Below are 22,075 nucleotides of genomic sequence, written 5' to 3' on the forward strand. Positions count from 1 at the left end.
CCATCTCCTAGGCTCTTTTCCCCCTGGGCTAGAGGGCAAAAGAAGAGATTTTTTCTCCTGCCTCAAACTTCACAACTTCTACAAAACAATGGTGTCATGTCATCACCTCACTCGCCCGAGTGAGCATATTTCTCCTCTGCTGCATTTCTTTTTTCCAATCCCCCAGCTCGGTTATTGCCGAATGAGCTGTATTATTGCTGGTGAGGTTTAAAGAGGATAAGGTTACGGAAACCAGTGAAGAAAAGGGTCTTTTGATCAGACCAATCCTTCATCTCCACATCTTCCAATCACATCTCAGCGTCTTTTCAGAGGGCCATAAACTATTCTTGTGGTGCTATTCTAGGTGAAAAAAATCAATCTTCCGAGTGCATGAGAAGCCTCAGGTCATTAGTATAAAACACTGAGTGGGTCATGTTAGTCATTCTCATCTCATCTCATCTCATCTCCCATTGTGCTTTGCACACAGCCACTAGAGATTTTTGTAAGTTGCTGCCCTTGTTTTGTTGACTCCCGTTTTGTTCATCCTTGTGTTCTATTGATGGTGATTTGACCATTTTTGACCTTTCTGAGTAATTTCTTGCCATGAAGCAAAGAACATTGGACCATAGGGTGTATTCCATTATGAGTTAAAGGGTTACTGAGATACTTATGGAAATCCATCTCTCTCTCTCTCTCTCTCAGCCTGCAAGTCAAGCTAGCTAGGAAGAAGACAGTGAAGTTCAACTTCTTTACTTCCCATCTGCCCTCACTCATGCACTGCATTTGAACATAGGTGTGGAGCAGTCTTTATCAACTTCTGTCATTAGTGCAGTGGTGCTTTCATGGCCTTGGCATGTTAGCCTCTGAGTCTGTCTGATTGCTTCTTGGAGGTATTGAGTCCAGAGAGAGAGAGAGAGAGAGAGAGAGAGAGAGGGCGGGGGGGGGGCAGTTTTCCTTGGTCCCCGTTTGTCCATGCAATTTTACCCTTTTGAGACACCTCTCCAAAAGCTCTGTTTTTATTTGGAGCTTATTGACATGAAGGCAAGGAAGATTCCTGATTTTATTCTCTTCCCCTCCTCCTGATTCCCAAGAAAGGAGGGAAAAAAGAAAAGAAAAGGGAGCCCATTTTTCTTCCGTTTATAAAAAAGTCACTTGAAAAACTTTGGCTGATTTTTTAAATGATTTCCCTAGCTGGTCAAAAGAGAAAATTAAATACTAACTTCTTATTTTAAAACAGCTTTTGTCATTTTTCACCATGGCCATCATGATTGAGCTATAGAACAACCCCTCTATATATTTGTGCCAAGTCCAGAAAGTTTCTCTAGTTAAAATACACACAAGACCCTCCTCTTTCTCTCTTCTGGGTCACTGGCTTTCGGCACAAAACAAAGTGTTAACTTTCGTAAAGAAAGCATTTTTATCAATGGGTGATTACTGGCCTCGTGCTAAAAACAAACAGAGAGCCAGCAATGGAGATTTTGAAGAGGAAGATGTGTGGTCGGTCGTGACCAAGGGAAGGGAAGACTCGAGCCCCACCATGGGAAGCTCCATTCACAAGAGCCTCACTGCTTCCTCATCCGCATGGCAGTACTCAAGTGCGCCGAAAACGATCCCAAGAAGACCCGCCAACCAAGAAGCTGTGACTCTGGGCCAGCGGTCGTCGGCCCCGGTCAACATCCCCGACTGGTCGAAGATTTATGGGAGCAAGAGGGGGGATGGCCTTGACGGCGAGCGTGAGCATGGTCATGGCGTCTATGGTGATGATGGCGATGATGGGGCTGGTCATCATGGTGATGATGGGGATGATGATGATGATGGTGATGTTGATGGCGAAATGGTTCCTCCACACGAATGGGTGGCTAAGAGGCTGGCGAGGACTCGGATTTCTCCGTTCTCCGTGTGTGAAGGGGTTGGGAGGACTTTGAAAGGGAGGGAACTCAGCAGAGTGAGGAATGCAATCCTGACGAAAACTGGCTTCCTGGAGTGAATTTTCTCTTTCCTTGTTCGCCCTCTCCTCGGACTTCTTAGCTTTTTTGTTCAATGTCGGCGGCAAAAGTGCGGCTCTTATGTCCTAGGATGAATATTATAGCTTAGAGATGGACCGGAACTCTTTTGAATATTCATCGTAAGCGTTACAATATCTCAACATCATTCGCGAAAATCGCTTTTTGGTCTAAAGATTGAATCCACGATCTCGCCTTTCTTTTTCTGAAACTCTTTTAGCTCTCGCACCATGAGACGTCCACGACAACTTCAGACGTTCCTCCAAAGAAAGTACACACTTCAATATGGTCATACCATCTCTTACAGATAGAGAATTCTAGTCTAGTTGTGATTTGAAAGCGTTTATGAATCGAGAGGTAGTTGCTACGAACATATGCAAGAAGATGAACAGAGATTGAGAGGTAGTATGGATTCATTCCCTTTCTCTTTTTGCCTGTTTTCAATCTGATTTCAGGCGGCTTGCTCTTGTCCCTATCCGTGATTGTGACCACCAAATAGAAGATCTGTTGAGGAAAGCCATCGGCAATTTAAAAAAAAAAAAAATGAAATGCTTCAAGTTCAACGCTAGGTAATTTTTTTTTTCTCGAGCATCTGTAAATGACTTCGAAGACTTGCAATCTCTCATCTTGCCAATCTATCGGAAGTGTTCCTTGTCTAGCAAGAATTGCCAACCGGCGAACTAAATCCATACCTCATAAGTTCCATCTTACAATAACATAAGTTAGGAGCATATTGGTGCGCACGGGAGTAAATTTTTTTATGTTTGTGTGAAAATCTAATATGTATTTCCAATGTGAATTACTTGCGTGAACGATACTCTATTTGATATCAATCTTCCTTCTTTGAACAAAATAAAGGGTATCTTAATTTATATATGTTGATGCACCATAGAGAGACTTTGTTACAGTTGAAAAAACATGTGGGACAATGTTTATGTGTAATCAACAACATAAAAAAATCATTAAAGCTGATTAGTCTTTTTGCCCGACCCCCTTCTTTTGTGTTGAACAAAATCTATGGTATTCAATGGGGCAAACACAAATCCTAGTTGGAAGCAAAATGAGCGAAGAGTGCAATAAAAAGTATTCATCGTGGAAAACGACCAATCCCTTGCAAATAAGTGTCTCGTGTGTCATTTTAAAGACAATTGCTAAGCAAGAGCTTGATGTTATATACTTAATTGTAGAGAGATAGCTACATATTAGAGCTTGTCAATCAAAAGAACCTTTGGACCCAAAAAAAATAAATCAAAAGAACCTAATAGGATATGCCAAATTTGGACAAAAATTTTAGGATAGACTTAGCATAATTGAAAAGAACAGGCTTGGTCCATTGATTAGGTTTGGTCTATGGAGGTATAATCGCGACTCAAGCACGAACTTAAGATGACTCCCCACCATATGAGCGGGCTTGGGCAACGACCCGGCCGTATGGAGACTTTGCATTTTGTAAAGGACGGGCTCGATCAATTGATTAGTTTTGGCCTGAATAGACCTAGTCGCGACTCTAGCGTGAGCTTAAGACGCCTCCCCACCATTTGAGCGGGCTTAGGCAACAACCCGACCGCGTGGAAACTTAGCAGTTTTGAAAAGAACGGGCTCAACTCGTTCATTACGTTTGGTTTGCGTAGACCTAATCGCGACTATAGCTCGAGCTTAAGATGCCTCCCTCTATGATCCTCCGACTGTCGGAACCCGAGCCTTCAGACCCAAAAGAACTATGTACCCCGAAAACCCAATATCTGCCCCGCCCAACTCAACCGTCACCGGGCCTAGCGAAGTAGCCGATCTACGAGAGAGCCCGGCCTGCCCATTCGTTCGGCTTACCCCAGAGCAGAGTCAAAAGACTTGAAACGCACGCTTGCCCTTGGACAGCGATTCACTGAAGCAGAGGGAGAGAGAAAGGCGCGAACTTTACTTGCAATAGTGGGAATTCAATTCAATCCCGTATGCGACGTGACAACCCGATACATATCTCTATCGCAGAAAGGTTCCGTGTTGGAAAACTTGGGATCGCAAAGGAGAAGAAGTACGTTTCTTTCACGATCAAAACTTCCCCTCTTCTTAGAAAAGATCATTTCAAATAACCTTCCCTAAGTTTTATGGCTAATTATGTATGAAACACCACTAAGTAGGTTGGTGGAGCAGCAAAGCAAGTCACAGGTTTCGAGATGCAGTGTTCATTGACTGTCAATTTTAATTTTTTCAGTGCTCATGTCTACGAAGTAGAAGGTATGTCTAGTCTACTTTAATTTTACGAAGTTATTTCTACTGTTTTACTTTATATGAATTCACTTGCTGAGGGTACTTTTTCCTCGTGATGAGTTCTCCTGGTAATACGCGTTCCCATCTTATCTATATGGCAGTCTATAGGCCGAGTATTCTACCTTCGTCCCTATGTTAAGGACTTCAGCATTGAGTGCACTTTTTCTTCTGTTACATTGTTGACACTCGGCTCAGTGTATACAACATACCTCGGAGAAAGGATCTCTGACCTGAAACTTGGAAATGGCACATCACTGTTAATATTTACAAGCATAATCTCCTACTTACCAGCATCTTTTGGTCGAAACAAGCTTATCTGGATGGCAACTATGTCGGACTTGCCACCATCATTTTATCTTTCATCCTCTCAGTCCTTGGTATTGTATATGTTCAGGTAAGCGATCATTATATACTCAAAGATGCTAGCTTATTATGAAAGGATTAAGAGAAAGAAATGTACCTAACATGCTCCATGACAAAGATTTTCAGGAAGCAGAAAGGAAAATTCCACTTAACTATGTCTCAAGGTACACCAGCAGAAGTGGAGGGCTTCAAAGCCCTGCTTACTTACCCTTCAAGGTCAGTATTTGTGGATACTATTCATTTCCAGTTGTTTATTAGCTGCAGCGGACTGGAGTAATAAAGTTCTTTAAAAACATGGTCGCAAACTACCCTTCTCCATAAGGCTTCACGGACGGTCTTAGTCAATTTATGGATGGGTCATACAAGAGCTAGTTGTGATCTGCCAGAGTTCCTTGTTACTCCATTTTCTTCTGTTTGGCACCCAACTTTATGTGCTTTTTGTCTATTCTTTCTATTGAGTCCATGTAGTTCTCAGTTTTCTCTTTTTCCTTTTCTGGTACTGAATTGCTTAACCTCAATGAAATGGTTGGATCATATGAAAAATCTTAGTGTCAGTAGACCATGGATGAGCATATTCTAGTAGGTCTGCTTGCTTTTGGTAATCGCCATCCATGCTCCTGTACTTGCCTCTTCTCTTGAGTTACGTTACGTGCTGCTGTTGAAGATGATTTTTCAATTTAGAATTATCCTGTCTTTGCAAGTGACTTGTTATGAGCTAAGCAGCTGGGGAGATGATCTAAATGCATTTAACTACCTAAATTCATCTGTTTATTCAGGCTGATTATTTCCGCCCTTCTCTCTACGAGTTTAATATGCTGAATTAGCCAACAGCTATTTGTTTGGTCTATGATCTGCAGAGCCAAAATATCCTCTAGAAAGAGATTGCATTGTGAGGAGCACAATAAGGGTTCGGACATAGCCAGCCATTCGGAAAGATTCGAGATACCACAACTCTAGTCTCTATAGTTCATTATCTGTTTGCCACCAGAGAAACTACATTTTGATGTTAACAGTCATGTGGTGTAGGTCGTACAGTGTACAAAGTTGTACCTATTGCTTGCAGATATGCGACTGTTATCCATATTTTGGTTGGAATTGTAGCAAGGTCACTTGCTTTGAAGGTTGAGCCAATTAGAGCTATATTTGTATAATTCTTGATTCCTGTCACAGGTAAATAGCTCTGGAGTGATGCCCATTATATTTTCTACATCTTCATTGGTTCTCCCCGGAACCATTGCACGCTTCACGGATTTAGCTGCACTGAAGAAAGCTGCCGTGGCTCTGAACCCAGCGGGTATGATTGGTTCATATAAGAGAAAAGGCTTCAAACTGGATTGCTTAAAATGAAAATAATTAATCATTCTAAATGTCTTGAGAAGATTGTTCCTTCCTTTGCGCTTTAATATGTCAGCTTCCATGTAGAAATGAAGGTCATGAACTCGGAGACCCATAGTTTCATCAAACATGGGAATAGAAATGTAAACTGTTGCTAATGGAATTTTTGTCACCATTCTTACAGAATAATGTGATGAAACACCTGATTATCTATTTGTGCTGAAAGATCTTTTGAATTTATTTACCTATGCATGCATTTCAGTATGCTTCAGCGATCGGACATGCAGCACAATTTAGGAACGGCTGTGGCAAGTTTGATATATATATATTTTTTTTGTCGGAACGAAAATCTTCATTTCATATAAAAAAAGAGGAGTACATGACTTCAAGACGAAGATGCAAATCCTACAAAGCAAGTAAGATAAGTAAATCTAAAAAGTGAATCAACTTAATGCTGCTTGTAAAGATTGGCCCCTTCCCCAAAGACAGATTTGTTGAAGTATCGAAGCTCAAATGTTGGCCAATCACCGAATCTCACATCATTATCGTGAGAAGTACAGGCAAAGAAATTCCTCTCCAATAATTACGGTTTTGCCAAAAGGCAATGCGTGCCTAGATTTGGCGTCTCCATTACCATTACTGTAAGAAACCACAAGAACATCAATATGTTGTAGAAACACAGAAAACATCTAATAAATCCAGATCTATCTTTAGATCGAGATAAAAGACCACCCAAATTTATATTTAGCTTTAGATCGGGAGAGAAAGGCTACAAAATAGATAGAGTTGATTACAAGATCACTCTTAGATAAGTCGACTGCTGAAGACAGCAGTAAAGAAATCTCGTAGACTTGTGGAGCACGCGACTATTTGGTGCAAGCACCTGGAGTTGGAGCGACGAGATTCGAATGAAGCAGATTCTTTCGAGACACACATGTTTGGATCTCTAGAGTTCACTACTGTGGATAATGTTGATCGCAATGTACACGCGATCAACGAAGAAGCCCGAAAAGAAAAAAGAAACAAAGAAGAACATCGGATGGGTTTGGTGGGGCGCGGGGCGGGAGTAGAAGTTTTTTTTTTGGTCAAAGTAGAAGATGGGTTGGAGGAGGGTCTCTCTCTCTCTCTCTCTCTCTGGGATTTCTGCTTCTGCAAGTTCGGGCAGGGGGGCGCAGTAGGAACCCTAGGGGAGGGAGCAGAGAGAAAAAGCTTGAAGGTGTTCTCAGTTAAGAAGTCTCTTTTATCATTTGATAGAGCCGACTTGGGAGCTTTGGGAAGGTTGATTTGTCAAATCAGTACTAGGGTATAAATGGAAAACACAAGTTATTCGTTTCTTCAGTAAAATGTATGGAATAGATTTCGGTGTGTCACCTCATTATTCTAAGCACTTCAACGTTCAAAAGGTATCCCATGAGAGGGAACTCTTATTAGTAATTTAGTATCATCTTGTTCGTACCATCTAATGTTTATTGTCCTTGGTCTTTGCATGGTTAACCCGTTTGCACATGGCAATATGTCAGTGAGATCAGTGCCAAAGTCCCTGCACTGTAGGTACATGTATGGTTTGCTTGATCAACTTTTATACTTGGGGTCTACTTAATGCAATTTTCCTGAAGATTAAATTCTTGCATTATTCATTTCATATGTGAGAGAGCTCATCTGTTTTCAGCATATTCTGCTTTCACTATGTGAGTATCCATCGCATTAGCAAATTGACATTTGTATATCATGTTCATTTCACAAAGAAAATCTCTACCGCTACCGGGTTCCCTGCAGGAATATATGTTAAAAACATCTATTTGTATGTGGTACTTTTAAATCCTGCTTGAGTTGTGCTCTTACTGTGGGAAAGTGGAAACTTTGTTTAGCTCGTGGCCTATGCTGATGGTGGAGTGTTATGTTTTTTTTTTTCCCCTCTCTCATTTTGGACATGTGATGTGGTCTAATGGTGATAAATAACTATTGTAGGTTCTCTATGCCTGCCAACCAACGTACTATTAATAGCCTTCTTCAACTACTACTACACTTCCCTACAGTTGGACACTGATGATGTCAGTGAACGGCTGAAACGCCAAGGAGCATCAACACTGAACACCCCCTTGTTCGACCAGGCAAAACTACAGCCGCATTCATCAAGACGGTAATTTTCCCATGATTATTTAAACATTTTGCGACATGTTTTTGTCCTGGTGTTTTGGTCGGAATTCCTCTTGGTTATATGTCATTTATTTCATGTAGAGGAGATAGGCATCTTTGGTGTTTCCTCGAACGTATCTTGGCTAGTGAGACGAGGGCATTGTGGTGAGCTTTGGGGAGAGGCGTGTGTTGGTCTTACAGAGAGGAGAAGAATTTCATTTTCACGTGACAAATGTGGTTGCAGATTAATCAAGAAGCCACATTGTCTCATTCAATAGATGAATTCTAAAAGTTTCTTTTTTTCTGTTTAAAGAAGGGGCTCTATGTCTCGTAACTTTTTTGATAATTCATGTTTCCCGATCTCATTTTTGTCATGGTCTAAAGCGAAGTTGAGATCATTGAAGCTTCCTCTATATGAGAAAATCCTTCTAGGAAGATTGTAACTAGACTTTGTCATGATACTAGAGATTCAGATTCTTGCATTTGGCTGGAGCACATGGAACCAATTCGCATTCACTAGCAAAGTAAATGCTTAAAGGACTATAGTTATCTTAACAAGAGTCCAAAGAACTTTAAGTGCAATTCGGAAGTTATTCCCTTCAATTTTAGTTCGATTTCTTCAGTAACTTGCCAATGGGAAATCCTAAACTTGAACCGATCAGCATATCTCACCTTCAGCCTCATGGATGAATTCTTGTAAGCTCTATTGATTGTTTACCATATTCCAACGACGCAATATCTATCTCCAGAAGATGCCTACCCAAGAGGTAATCTTAAACACCCTCCCCCTTAACATTAGAATCTAAAACAGTCATACTGATTGGCGAATATCAGACCATTGTTACGCCAATCTTAGCACCCTAAACCAACAAATACATGCGTGCTACTTGCGAGTAACTTGGCCGACAATCTCCAGTGATGATATCAACCAAAAGATATGTTGAGATAGCCACAATGATCTTACCATCTTTCATCAGTACCAAAGACATCCAAAAATACCATCCGGATTGATCCTTCCCACCTGTCATGATATACCCTCTTGGCACTTGTTCACTTATCCATCACAAAATGGTTTCCCGCCTTTAAGGAGGGTATAGGATCATTGATGGCGGTAACTAATTTCACCATACGCACTCGTCGTGATAAACATTAGAACTTGAGATGATTTTGTAATCATCAAAATATCTTAAAGATATTTTTCAATAAATTGAAGCCATCAGTGGTATTATCAAGTGTAAGGAATTGATATTTGGTTTCGAGCAAGTTGAAAAGGAAGCCAACAATCAATCCGGGGGTGAGGGTGATTTGCTCGTGCGATAGGGTTGAAAATGAAGTGGAGATTATCATGATACTTTTGAAAATGAATAGCCCATTGCAACTATCCGAAAATCGAAAAACTCTTTTTGACAGCAGTGATTCAATTTTCTGCAATCATATTTCCCTAATCAGCTGCTTCTTCTTCTTTGACTTCCAGTCAATGGAGAATAGGAGACCAGAGTGAACTTGTCATGAGCAATATGATCGTGCCAACAGATTTGGACAATCATTATTGGAGTAGATCTTTCATGATGCAGTTGAACAAAATGAGGGGTAGCAGTAAAAAAGCACCATCTTTTACAAACACTCTGCAAATTAACAACCTAATCAGCAGGTAGCCTGCTGAGAATATTAGTCATGACATTATCCGGTAGGCTTTCCAAGCTGGCCATGTCTTGACTGGTTGAGGAGTCGATGGATTGACTCCAAGGATGTGAAAGCCACGTGAAACATATACAAATCCCCATATCTATGAATTAGAAACCAGACATTATGCGATTAACGATTAAGGTTTTGTAGGGTTAAAAGGGAAAATAAGAAATTGTACCAAATCCAAAGAAAGGTAGAACAAGATCAATCACAAATTGGTTGTCAATTGTATGTACGTAGAAAAATTAAATAAAATAAAAATTTTAACAGTTGAGTATGCGAGTTTGACTTTATCATTATGCGATTAACGATGATGATGGATTTGGAGAATGAACATATGAAATGCACAAAAGAATTTCCGCCGATGTCGGCAATACTTGAAAAAAATAAAATTAAGTAAATGCTAATAATTCAGTACGCAAATCTGACTTTATCATTATACAATTGGAATGCATCAATGAAAATCTTGTCATGAATCCAACTGTTGTTAAAATGAGAATGAGAAAAGACATGATTGAACCCCCAATTCCTTTTAACTTATCCAAATGCTCACCGACAGACATCTCTTAAAGATAATTACTACCCTTCCTTGTCAACGTGCCTACGTATACTTTTCTACAACTTTAAACGAATCAAAGAAATCTCTCGACGATGTGAGGCTCAACGTACTTTCAATAGCAATCACTTCACAAAACCTAGGCATATAAGGTAGATGTGCAAATTGAGCTTTCGTAACTGTTTTTAGCCGCATGTGGTACCGAAAAAAGCCCTTATCAGGCACTATCAAAAACACTTCATCCTTCCATATGTCGATAAGCTTTATTTGGCTTATTTGGTGAAGATATGCCTCATAGCTCATCGTGGGAACATCATAAACCGGATACTGCTCAAGATGGATGCTGAACTTTTTAACCCAATACCAATTTGCAGAGTCCTCCAAAACCCATATGTGCAAGAGTTTGCCATACATACCATATGCATATAGGTGGCCCTTGGTTGTCAACAAGTGCATATTTTGACGAGCTTCACATGATTCATTCACCTTAAATGGATGAGGCAGAAAACGAAATTTGCAATATTCTATGCTAAAGACCATGATGGAATGTGTACACGGGGGCCATATGTCTTTCTCCCCTCGCTTCCCAATCGCCATCCAATGAAGACACCCATTTACAACAGATGGGGCAAATATTTCTCTAGGACAATAAGGAAAGCACCCAACTTTCCTCCATGTGATAACTGGCCCTAAACCACCTATGTAAAATCTGAAGTCAACCATAACATTATCACATGCAAGCAACTCGTACTTGTTTGTGCGCGAGTCCAAAAAGAAGCCAACAATCAAACCCGGGGTAATGGTGATTTTCTCTCTTCTGATAGGGTTGAAAATGTAGTAAGTAAGTGGGGACACCCAATTTTTTCTGAACATGAAGAGCCCATTGCAACTACCCGAAAATTGAAGAGAGCTTTTTGACGGCAGGAATTCAATTATCGGCAATCGTATTTCCCTAATCAGCTGCTTCCTCTTCTTAGAGCTCCAGTCAACAGAGGACAAAATGAATGTACCAAGTCCATTCGAAGAGGTCTGGAAATACATTACTGGAGTAGATCTTTCAAGATGCAGCTGAACAAAATGAGGGGTAGCTGCCAAAGAGCACCATCTTTTACACACTCTCCGCAAATTAACAACCTGATCAGCAGGTAGCCTGCTGAGAACATCAGCCATGACATCATCCGGTAGGATTTCCAGACTGGCCAGGTCTTGGCTGGTTGAGGAGGAGATGAAGCAACTCCAAAGATGTGAAAGCCAAGTGAAGCATAGACAGATCCCCATATCTAGGGATTAGAAACAGAGCAAACATTAGCTAAACCAATCACCCGTTTCGACGGTATTGGAGGGGAGATCCACTCGGTAAATGACACCAATCAACCGAACTCACCTAAAAATTAGCGGCAAAAACATCAGGAAAGAGTCTATCTACGTCCATACAAGCACACCGCACATCTCCTCAGGCAGCAGAGGAATCTGGATACAGGGCAGCATTTGCAAAAGTAAAAAAAAATTACAAATTTAAGGCAGACAACCACAAGTTTTTCTTTTCTCTTTTTTCTTTCTGTTCTTTGGACATGTAAGCACACAACACAACTGATTTCACGGTATTTCAAACTAGACGATCTGGAAAAACAGAGTCTTTGAAAAAGAAGAATTGATCCAACCAAGGTTTAAGGCGGAGATGAATCTTACCAGAGAGAGACCGGAGAAGATCCATAAAGACAGAGAGAAACATAAGGACGACGAGAACATGGCGATCCGTCGCTGTGACCGCGCAAAGGCAAGGTGAGTCGCTGCTGCGGCGGCCGTGGAGAGGCTGCGGCGAGGAAGAAGGGGAGCTTTTATAATTGGGGAAGAAAACTGTGGTCCGACAGTGAATCCGGGTTCTCAGTACAACTCCTTGACCCGCACGTGTGTATTGTTCTAGAAGAATGGTGTTCAAAATTACTTTCGTATAAAACAATTCAATAAAGAGACTCTATTTGTGTTTGGTTAACAAAATCAAATCACATATGCTGAAAATTTATTCTGAAAAGAAATTATTCTGGCAAGATAAGGAGTGACACCGAAGAACTTGAAAATAATTAGAAATTGAGAGAAGTTGTGAAAGTGCTTGCTCCACATGTTACGTGAGGATAATGTAAACAAGTAGAGACATATAAAGGGGTAGAAGAAGAACACATGAGATTTTTGGGACCCCGGCTCGTCAGACTCGACAATGCTAATTTTGTAAGTTGTACGAGATATTATAGTATCAAACTTGTTTAACAAAGTAAAGACGATGATTTCCCAATGTTATATAGAATTGTTTACACAAGAATTGAGACATGTTTCAATAGATGTACTACATTGCTCGACTGGCAATGATGCGTTAAGTCGTGACGGGATAAACAATTTGATGGATTGGTCCTTATCCAACCAGCACATAAAAACATTGCTAAGCCTAATTGTGATGATAGGACCCGTGGCTGTAGACATGAGGGGAAGATGCAAACGAAGACAAAGATTTTCTTTACTTGAGAAGCCGGCCTTCTTAGTTTGAAATTGTATGTAGACCCTAGCTTTTTATGGCGATGCCTATCTCCTGAAAGTATAATTGGTCATTGACCCTCCAAAGAATGTCGACAGGAAGGAAAGTGCTAGATGTGCTGAGAAAGGTTTTTGCAGACTTAATCACAGAATAGTACGGCCAGCTTCTATTGGGTGTCAAATCAAAGGGACGATAAGCTTCTTTAAACATCTATTGAGAAATTACCACATCATTCAGTAAATTTTAATAAAAAAAAGCGCTTACTATGTGGATAACTAGATTTGTGGTTTTCAAAATAAAGCGAAAATGCGCGAGGGAGATACCATTGTCAGCAACGCCCACAAGCGTTATTACGAGAGTTCCACGGTTGTGGTTTAAAGTGAATGATTCGAGCTATAACTACTATTCGTATTGAGCGAGTCCGGTTCTTGCTGCGCCTACACCACAGACAAATCGTGCATTCCGCAAATTGACAGGAGAATGAGGGTTCGAACTTGTGATCAAGGCCCGAGGGCACTCCAAATCATATTAAGATAAGTACCATCCATGGTTTGGTTTGAAAAGTATTTTTCTCCTAAACAAGCAAGAGCAACCATTATTACCTCCCCTAGAGTTGCCATCTCTGGCTTAGGGACAGTGTGCAAATCACATATATCCTCGCACCAGGAAAGGGTAATTTTCACTCCAGCACCATCTCCTAGGCTCTTTTCCCCCCGGGCTAGAGGGCAAAAGAAGAGATTTTTTCTCCTGCCTCAAACTTCACAACTTCTACAAAACAATGGTGTCATGTCATCACCTCACTCGCCCGAGTGAGCATATTTCTCCTCTGCTGCATTTCTTTTTTCCAAACCCCCAGCTCGGTTATTGCCGAATGAGCCGTGTTATTGCTGGCGAGTTTTAAAGAGGATAAGATTACGGAAACCAGCGAAGAAAAGGGTCTTTTGATCAGACCAATCCTTCATCTCCACATCTTCCAATCACATCTCAGCCTCCTTTCAGACGGCCATAAACTATTTTTTGTGGTGCTATTCTAGGTGAAAAAAATCAATCTTCCAAGTGCATGAGAAGCCTCAGGTCATTAGTATAAAACACTGAGTGGGTCATGTTAGTCATTCTCATCTCATCTCATCTCCCTTTGTGCTTTGCACACAGCCACTAGAGATTTTTGTAAGTTGCTGCCCTTGTTTTGTTGACTCCCGTTTTGTTCATCCTTGTGTTCTATTGATGGTGATTTGACCATTTTTGACCTTTCTGAGCAATTTCTTGCCATGAAGCAAAGAACATTGGACCATAGGGTGTAGAGATTCCATAACGAGTTAAAGGGTCACTGAGATACTTATGGAAATCCATCTCTCTCTCGCTCTCTCTCTCACAGCCTGCAAGTCCAGCTAGCTAGGAAGAAGACAGTGAAGTTCAACTTCTTTACTTCCCATCTCCCCTCACTCATGCACTGCATTTGAACATAGGTGTGGAGCAGTCTTTATCAACTTCTGTCATTAGTGCAGTGGTGCTTTCATGGCCTTGGCATGTTAGCCTCTGAGTCTGTCTGATTGCTTCTTGAAGGTATTGAGTCCAGAGAGAGAGAGAGAGAGAGAGAGAGAGAGAGAGGGCAGTTTTCCATGGTCCCCATTTGTCCATGCAATTTTACCCTTTTGAGACACCTCTCCAAAAGCTCTGTTTTTATTTGGAGCTTATTGACATGAAGGCTAGGAAGATTCCTGATTTTATTCTCTTCCCCTCCTCCTGATTCCCAAGAAAGGAGGGAAAAAAAAAGAAAAAGAAAAGGGAGCCCATTTTTCTTCCGTTTATAATACAGTCACTTGAAAAACTTTGGCTGATTTTTTAAATAATTTCCCTAGCTGGTCAAAAGAGAAAATTAAACACTAACTTCTTATTTTAAAACAGCTTTTGTCATTTTTCACCATGGCCATCATGATTGAGCTATAGAACAAACCCTCTATATATTTGTGCCAAGTCCAGCAAGTTTCTCTAGTTAAAACACACACGACTCTCCTCATTCTCTCTTCTGAGTTACTGGCTTTCGGCACAAAACAAAGTGTTAACTTTCGTAAAGGAAGCATTTTTATCAATGGGTGATTACTGGCCTCGTGCTAAAAACAAACAGAGAGCCAGCAATGGGGATTTTGAAGAGGAAGATGTGTGGTCGGTCGTGACCAAGGGAAGGGAAGACTCGAGCCCCACCATGGGAAGCTCCATTCACAAGAGCCTCACTGCTTCCTCATCCGCATGGCAGTACTCAAGTGCTCCGAAAACGATCCCAAGAAGACCCGCCAACCAAGAAGCTGTGACTCCGGGCCAGCGGTCGTCGGGCCCGGTCAACATCCCCGACTGGTCGAAGATTTATGGGAGCAAGAGGGGGGATGGCCTTGACAGCGAGCGTGAGCATGGTCATGGCGTCTATGGCGATGATGGCGATGATGGGTCTGGTCATCATGGTGATGATGGGGATGATGATGATGATGGTGATGTTGATGGCGAAATGGTTCCTCCACACGAATGGGTGGCTAAGAGGCTGGCGAGGACTCGGATTTCTCCGTTCTCCGTGTGTGAAGGGGTTGGGAGGGCTTTGAAAGGGAGGGAACTCAGCAGAGTGAGGAATGCAATCCTGACGAAAACTGGCTTCCTGGAGTGAATTTTCTCTTTCCTTTGTTCGCCCTCTCCTCGGACTTCTTAGCTTTTTTGTTCAATGTCGGCGGCAAAAGTGCGGCTCTTATGTCCTAGGATGAATATTATAGCTTAGAGATGGACCGGAACTCTTTTGAATATTCATCGTAAGCATTACAATGTCTCAACATCATTCGCGAAAATCGCTTTTTGGTCTAAAGATTGAATCCACAATCTTGCCTTTCTTTTTTTGAAACTCTTTTAGCTCTTGCACCATGAGAAGTCCACAACAACTTCAGACGTTCCTCCAAAGAAAGTACACACTTCAATGTGGTCATACCATCTCTTACAGATAGAGAATTTTAGTCGAGTTGTGATTTGAAGGCGTTTATAAATCGAGGGACGGTTGCTACGAACATGTGCATGAAGATGAACAGAGATTGAGAGGTAGTATGGATTCATTCCCTTTCTCTTCTTGCCTGTTTTCAACTCGATTTCAGGCGGCTTGCTCCTGTCCCTTTCTGTGATTGTGACCACCAAATAGAAGATCTGTTGAGGAAAGTTTTCTGCAATTTAAAACAAAAACAAAAAAAATGAAATGCTTCAAGTTCAACTGCTAGGTAAAGTTTTTTTTTTTTTCTCGAACATCTATAAATGACTTCGAAGACTTGCGATTTCTCATCTTGCCTATCCATAGTAAGTGTTCCTCCTCGAACAAGAATTGCCAACCGGCGAACTAAATCCATACCTCGTAAGTTTCATCTTACAATAACATAAGTTAGGAGCATATTCGGGTGCAAGGGCATAATTTTTTTTATTTTTGTGTGAAAATTTAATATGTATTTCCAATGTGAATTACTTGTGTGAACGGTACTCTATTTGATATCAATCTTCCTCGTTTGAACAAAATAAAGGGAATCTTAGTTTGAAAATGACCAATCCCTTGCAAATAAGAGTCTTGTGTGTCATTTTAAAGACAATCACTAAGCAAGAGCTTGATATTATGTACTTATTAGACAGAGATAGCTACATATAAGAGCTTGTCAATCAAAAGAACCTTCCGACCAAAAAAAAAAAAATCAAAAGAACCTAAAAGGATATGCCAAATTTGGACAAAAATTTTAGGATTGACTTAGCAGTATTGAAAAGAACAGGCTTGACTCATTGATTAGGTTTGGTCTACATAGATCTAATCGCGACTCGAGCTCGAGCTTAAGAGACCTCCCCACAACATGAGTGGGGCTTGGGCAACGACTCGGCTGTATGGAGACTTTGCATTTTGAGAAGGATGGGCTCGATCCATTGATTAGGTTTGGTGTGCATGAAGCTAGTCACGACTCGAGCGTGAGCTCAAGACGCCTCCCCACCATATGAGCAGGCTTTGGCAACAACCCGACCAGATGGAGACTTAGCAGTTTTGAAAAGAACGGGGCTCAACCCATTGATTAGGTTAGGTTTGCGTAGACCTAATCGCGACTCTAGCTCGAGCTAAAGATGCCTCCCTCTATTATCCTCCGACCGTCGGAACCCGAGCCTTCAGACCCACAAGAACGATGTAACCCGGAAAACCCAATATCTGCCCGGCCCAACCCAACCGCCACAGGGCCTAGCGACGTAGCCAATCTACGAGAGAGCCCGGCCTTACGCAGAGCACAGTCAAAAGACTTGAAACGCACGCTTGCCCTTGGACAGCGATTCACTGAAGTGGAGGGAGAGGGAAAGGTGCGAACTTTACTTGGAAGAGTGGGAATTCAATTCAATCCCGTATAAGACGAGACAACCCGATACATATGTCTGTTGCAGAAAGGTTCCGTGTTGGAAAACTTGGGATCGCAAAGAAGAAGTATGTTTCTTTCACGATCAAAACTTCCCCTCTTCTTTAGCGCACTCTTCTTTCTTATGATGTAGAACTCGTACTATCTCGAGTGTTCTCGCTTCTCTGATTTTGACCCTTTTGGTTTTTTTCCCCCTCTCCCGAAACCCAAGTCGTCAATCAATCAATCGTTTCTTTGAGCCCCCAAAGTCTGAATCTTGTTTTCTTTTTTCTTGGTTTCGTGTCTGGTATGCTACTGCTTTGCCTTTTTATACGCTAAGTTCTTAGTTCTCTCACTCTCTTTCGGTTTCAACCTATGTTTGTGCTCTTGATTATGTGGGTTTGCTGGTGAGAGAGAAGGTTTTTCTGGGTGGGGCACAAACGTGATGTTTCGGTGCTTGAAATCTGCAGAGTGTAATCGGAGTCGGACTGCCATGGCTAAGAGCTTATTCAAGCTGGAGCACCCTCTCAGTTCGTTTTCTGTTCTTTTATTTTGCCTTTCGTGTTTGTTAGTGTTATTTTGTTTGCCTTTTCGCTACGCTTGAATTGCTTGCTTATGGCTGAATGTTTGAAGGAGAAGGGGATGACAAATGGGGATTTCTGGAGTTTGGTTTTGAGTTGTTTGTTTAGGTTAAGAAGTTTCATGTTATCTTATTTGCACTGGTGAATGTTGCAAGATATTTCTTATGATGGATTGATCATTGATTGTATTTCAGGCCATACTGAGGTACTTTATGTTGGTGGCATCAGTAATTTGAAATCTCGTAGGGGACTGAGGTTTTTTGTAATTGAGCTTTAGGTGCCGGTTCTGGTTGGTGGATAAGTCCTAGAGGGAAAATTTGAAGCAATTAAAGTTTAGCACTTCATAGGACATGCACACTGCACTTGGATTAGAGAGTTTGATCTCTCTTTAAAAATCAAAGATTTGTCTTTGGATCTTTAAGAAAGATGTCTCTGAATAAATAGTCATGTTTTAACTGTTACTTTCTTTGTGAGGACAAAAAATCTCTCTTGGTGGGTTTCTTTCTTCTGTTTTTAATGTTCCTCTTGGGAGCATAAGAAGGGTGAAACTTCGTGTCCTGAGTCTTAATGTACATGTCTAAGTTTAGTATTTTTCTGGGACTGCATGTATTCTGTGTTTCTTGTTTCTACCTCTTTTACTAGAGTCATGAAACTTTCACAGAAGCATGAATGGCATAAACAATGCATTGCTTTCGTTATGTCGGCATGCTATGCATTCAGAAAACATCATTGAGGGACTGTCATCTGTCAATTGCTATTTGATCTTTGCTCTAACGCCTGTTAAAGGTTGTCTTCAATGATTCCAACACCTTAACTTTTATTGTCACTGCTGACGTAGTTTCGTCTATTTGGTGGATAGCATACTCATGACCTTGTGTGAAGCGCACTTGCGGCTATATGTACAAATGTAGATTTTATGATCTATTTTCTCGGGCTTTGGTCTTAAAATCTGTTCATTGATGATAATTTGACATTATCCCTGACTTTGTAACCCTTCATCATACCAGAGAAGAGGCAGGTTGAATCTGCACGAATTAGAGAGAAATACCCTGATAGAATTCCGGTAAGGACTTTCTCATCAACGTGCCAAGATTTGTTTTAGTTTTGTGGCAGGGAAATTAATTGCATGTGCTGCACAGGTTATCGTGGAGAAGGCCGAAAGAAGTGACATTCCCGACATTGATAAGAAAAAGTAAGCTGCTTCTTGCCACCTAATCTAGCTGATGTAACTTGTGTTACTCAAGATTGCTTGTGTCTTGGAAGTTTTTCTAATTACAAATTTCAATTATGCTTGCCCAGTAAAACATATGATGTAGGATTTTATTTGACATTTTAATCCTACTGGATGTTTCAAGGATCATTCATGGATGTACTCTTATTAATCTTGTGGATTGCAGTTCTCCACATAAAATTGCATTTAATCTGGTGGATCTTTGGCCACTTTCTTGTAAAATGAATGTAGATACCTTGTACCTGCCGACTTGACTGCTGGGCAGTTTGTTTATGTTGTTCGGAAAAGGATCAAGCTCAGTGCTGAGAAGGCTATATTCGTCTTTGTGAAGAACACTCTACCTCCTACAGGTGAGTGACAACTCACTGAACCAGGATGCCAGTTTCTTTTCACTGTTTTTTTTTTTTTTTGTGTCTGCATCTTACTCGAGGCATCTTTCCCATTATTCAGCTGCACTGATGTCTGCAATTTATGAGGAAAATAAGGATGAGGATGGTTTCCTCTACATGACTTACAGTGGAGAGAACACTTTCGGTTTCGGGAAGCACCAAGAGCTATAGCTTCACTTTGTGGATAAATCCGAAATGTGTAAATTCTTCCTCTTTCAACTTTGCCATGCTACACTCTTGCCTATACTTTTCAATGCATAGGTCAGATTCTTCAAAGTGATATTAGGGAAGGCACTCTGATGATGCTACTCTTCTACTAGTGAATGCGTAGTTTGTTGGCTCGTCTATTTTCAATTGTTTTCTACTCATAACAATGCTGAGTAATGAGCTTCAAATGTTTTGTTGCAAACGGAGGAAATATTCCATGGAATAGATGCTGCTTTCAAATGCTTAAGGATTTTGTAGGGTTAGGGCGAGGGCCAGTTCCAATTACAATCAGAGATGACTTATCTCCTGGACATATGCATCATAGGAAGATCTGTTCCTACCTTTTGGGAGGAAACTCGGTCTGGCTTGATCTGAATGTGATGTGCATGATTGAACTTGCAGTAATGGGTGCAGTGTAAACACAGACCGAGGAAAGTAGGAATTAGAAACTTGAAACTCTGTATTAAGAAACCGTCCCTACGGAGCGGTGAGTTCTCTCCAGTCATCATTTGGCAGAGCCCGTTTTCCAGGAGAGATTATTGAACCATTTGATGCTGTTAGATGCTCCAAACATGATCTTTTGCGCGCTGCCTGTCATGGCCGTTTTGATCCTACTGAATTCGCCCTTTGAAACAGCTCTCTTGCTACTGGCGTTTCCCTCTTTCTTGGTTCTGCTGTCATCATCATCAACTCCCATTGCCACCAATCCCTCCAGCACCCCATTGATCCGCCCAGCTTGGTGCCTCACCCGCCATCGGGTCTTCTTCTCTGACTTCTAACCTTGCCTTGCAGAAAAGGATTATGAGAAAACAGAAACAGGAATCAATGTCCTTAGGATAGCTTCGTGGGAACGTCGAGCGTTTGCTTCGTCTGTCTGGCTTTTGCTTGTCATGAAACCTTCCTCCTTGCACTCACCGATGAACGGAATCGGCTGAGCACACCAGATGCAGCTTCTGTTCCGTTTTTCTTCTGCAGCTTTGGCATGTCTCTTTAGTTGTTTGAGAAATCCTCTATGCGCTCGAAACGAACACTCATTCTATGCGCTCAAATCAGTTCCCGTCTTCCTATCGATTGCTAGCAGCATGTCATACGTTCTCCTTATGGTCATGAAAATATTTAGACGTAAATGGTTATCGATAATGAAAATATTTTCTGTTGATTAATTATTTTAAGCAACACACGCGATCATTTTAAAAAATATGTTTTTCATGTCATTTATTTTTCGTAAAATAAATGGAGCCCGAGCGACTAAAAAAGTTTCAATATATATATATATATGATTTTCCTCAACACAAACAGAGCAGTAGATAAATGTGAGAATTATCAAAATAATGTTAAACTTATTGCAATTATGTCAATTAATCTTAAACTTTTTATTTTGCCAATTGACTCTAAATTTTTTGCATTTGTACCAAATTCAGTTTATCCGATTAATTTTGATCGGAAATCTCTGCAATGGATATTGGTCGTCTTATGTGGGGCGGATTGTAATGGCGTTGACAATTTTTAACAACATTTTAATATTTGTTTTGAAATTTTATTTATTTTCTATTTATTATTCTTTTGTTTCTTCCCTTCCTTCTTCCTCCAACAGGTCCTCGGACGTAGGATAGCCAGAAAAATATTAAAATATTATTAGAAATTATCTATGTCAGTATCCGCAGCGGCATATAGGATAGCCGGCAACAATATTAGCAACTTCCTATCAAAATTGACTAGATGGATTGAATTGACACAAATGCAAAATGTTCATGATTCAGTTGGCAAATAAACATAACTTGTCCGATATATTATAATAGGTTTAGGACTGCTTTGATAATTTTTCGTAGATAAATCTGGAATTTGCAGTTGAAATGATTTATATATTTGATAAATTGGATTATTTGAGGTGATTTATATATAAGACAAGTTATATTATTTGGTGAATGTTTCGATGATATATCTTAACATTTTTTAAAATTCTGATATTCGTAAATGCAAATAGAGAAACAGAATTTCAATTTGTGGATGGTTTTACTTTTTATTTTTTGTCAGAATCTTTTTATTTTTATCAATTGGTGGATTGTTTACTAGGTTTTTTCCTTTTAAACGGTTATAGTCTCCTTGAAGTGGATAAAAGGCAGTACAAATTTGGCTATTTTGGCAATTCTTCATCAGAGCTTATGAGGTCTGGTCTTTCCTTCGTTCCAACTTTTTAAACTTTAAATGGATGATTGTTTAGAAATGTCAAAAGAGATTAGAGAAGAAATAGTCAAAAGCTGTGCTAAGTTGGTCCAGAAAGTCTGATTCCAAACCAAACGTCACATCTCTGCAATGTGCATAGGTCCCAAGATTAACAGCAAACTCTCTAGATAATTTTGAAAATAAAGGTAGCTTACATCGCTTAAAATAATCAATTAATAATTTTTTATAAATAATAATTCATGTTTAAATAATTT

At 40.5% G+C, this 22,075-nt stretch overlaps 4 protein-coding genes across 6 annotated transcripts; all 4 read left to right on the top strand.

Moving 5' to 3' along the window:
* The first annotated feature begins 1,321 nt into the window (after window positions 1-1,321).
* LOC115742937 lies at window positions 1,322-4,206 on the top strand. Its single transcript, XM_030677487.2, has 2 exons — window positions 1,322-2,005; window positions 4,183-4,206. The coding sequence occupies exon 1, from the start codon at window positions 1,403-1,405 to the stop codon at window positions 1,964-1,966; it is 564 nt and encodes a 187-aa protein (XP_030533347.1). The 5' UTR covers window positions 1,322-1,402; the 3' UTR covers window positions 1,967-2,005; window positions 4,183-4,206.
* LOC115742888 (preprotein translocase subunit SECY, chloroplastic-like) lies at window positions 3,333-8,089 on the top strand. Its single transcript, XM_048284830.1, has 6 exons — window positions 3,333-3,338; window positions 4,192-4,214; window positions 4,539-4,641; window positions 4,737-4,826; window positions 5,781-5,904; window positions 7,914-8,089. The coding sequence occupies exons 1-6, from the start codon at window positions 3,333-3,335 to the stop codon at window positions 8,087-8,089; spliced, it is 522 nt and encodes a 173-aa protein (XP_048140787.1).
* On the top strand, window positions 3,944-19,772 carry LOC115742939 (autophagy-related protein 8C-like). 3 transcript variants are annotated; one of them, XM_030677491.2, is made up of 6 exons: window positions 3,944-4,011; window positions 17,700-17,759; window positions 18,818-18,873; window positions 18,950-19,002; window positions 19,273-19,391; window positions 19,492-19,772. In XM_030677491.2, the coding sequence occupies exons 2-6, from the start codon at window positions 17,723-17,725 to the stop codon at window positions 19,599-19,601; spliced, it is 375 nt and encodes a 124-aa protein (XP_030533351.1). In that variant the 5' UTR covers window positions 3,944-4,011; window positions 17,700-17,722; the 3' UTR covers window positions 19,602-19,772. The 3 variants fall into 3 exon arrangements, with proteins under 3 accessions (XP_030533351.1, XP_030533353.1, XP_030533349.1); XM_030677493.2 differs by lacking the exon at window positions 3,944-4,011 and adding an exon at window positions 17,368-17,536; XM_030677489.2 differs by lacking the exon at window positions 3,944-4,011 and having other exon boundaries at window positions 17,558-17,759.
* LOC115742938 lies at window positions 14,785-15,742 on the top strand. Its single transcript, XM_030677488.2, has one exon. The coding sequence runs from the start codon at window positions 14,940-14,942 to the stop codon at window positions 15,501-15,503; it is 564 nt and encodes a 187-aa protein (XP_030533348.1). The 5' UTR covers window positions 14,785-14,939; the 3' UTR covers window positions 15,504-15,742.
* Window positions 19,773-22,075: the final 2,303 nt, after the last annotated feature.

The sequence above is a fragment of the Rhodamnia argentea genome, chromosome 9 (genome assembly GCF_020921035.1).
Source record: "Rhodamnia argentea isolate NSW1041297 chromosome 9, ASM2092103v1, whole genome shotgun sequence".
NCBI classification, from domain to species: Eukaryota; Viridiplantae; Streptophyta; class Magnoliopsida; order Myrtales; family Myrtaceae; genus Rhodamnia; species Rhodamnia argentea.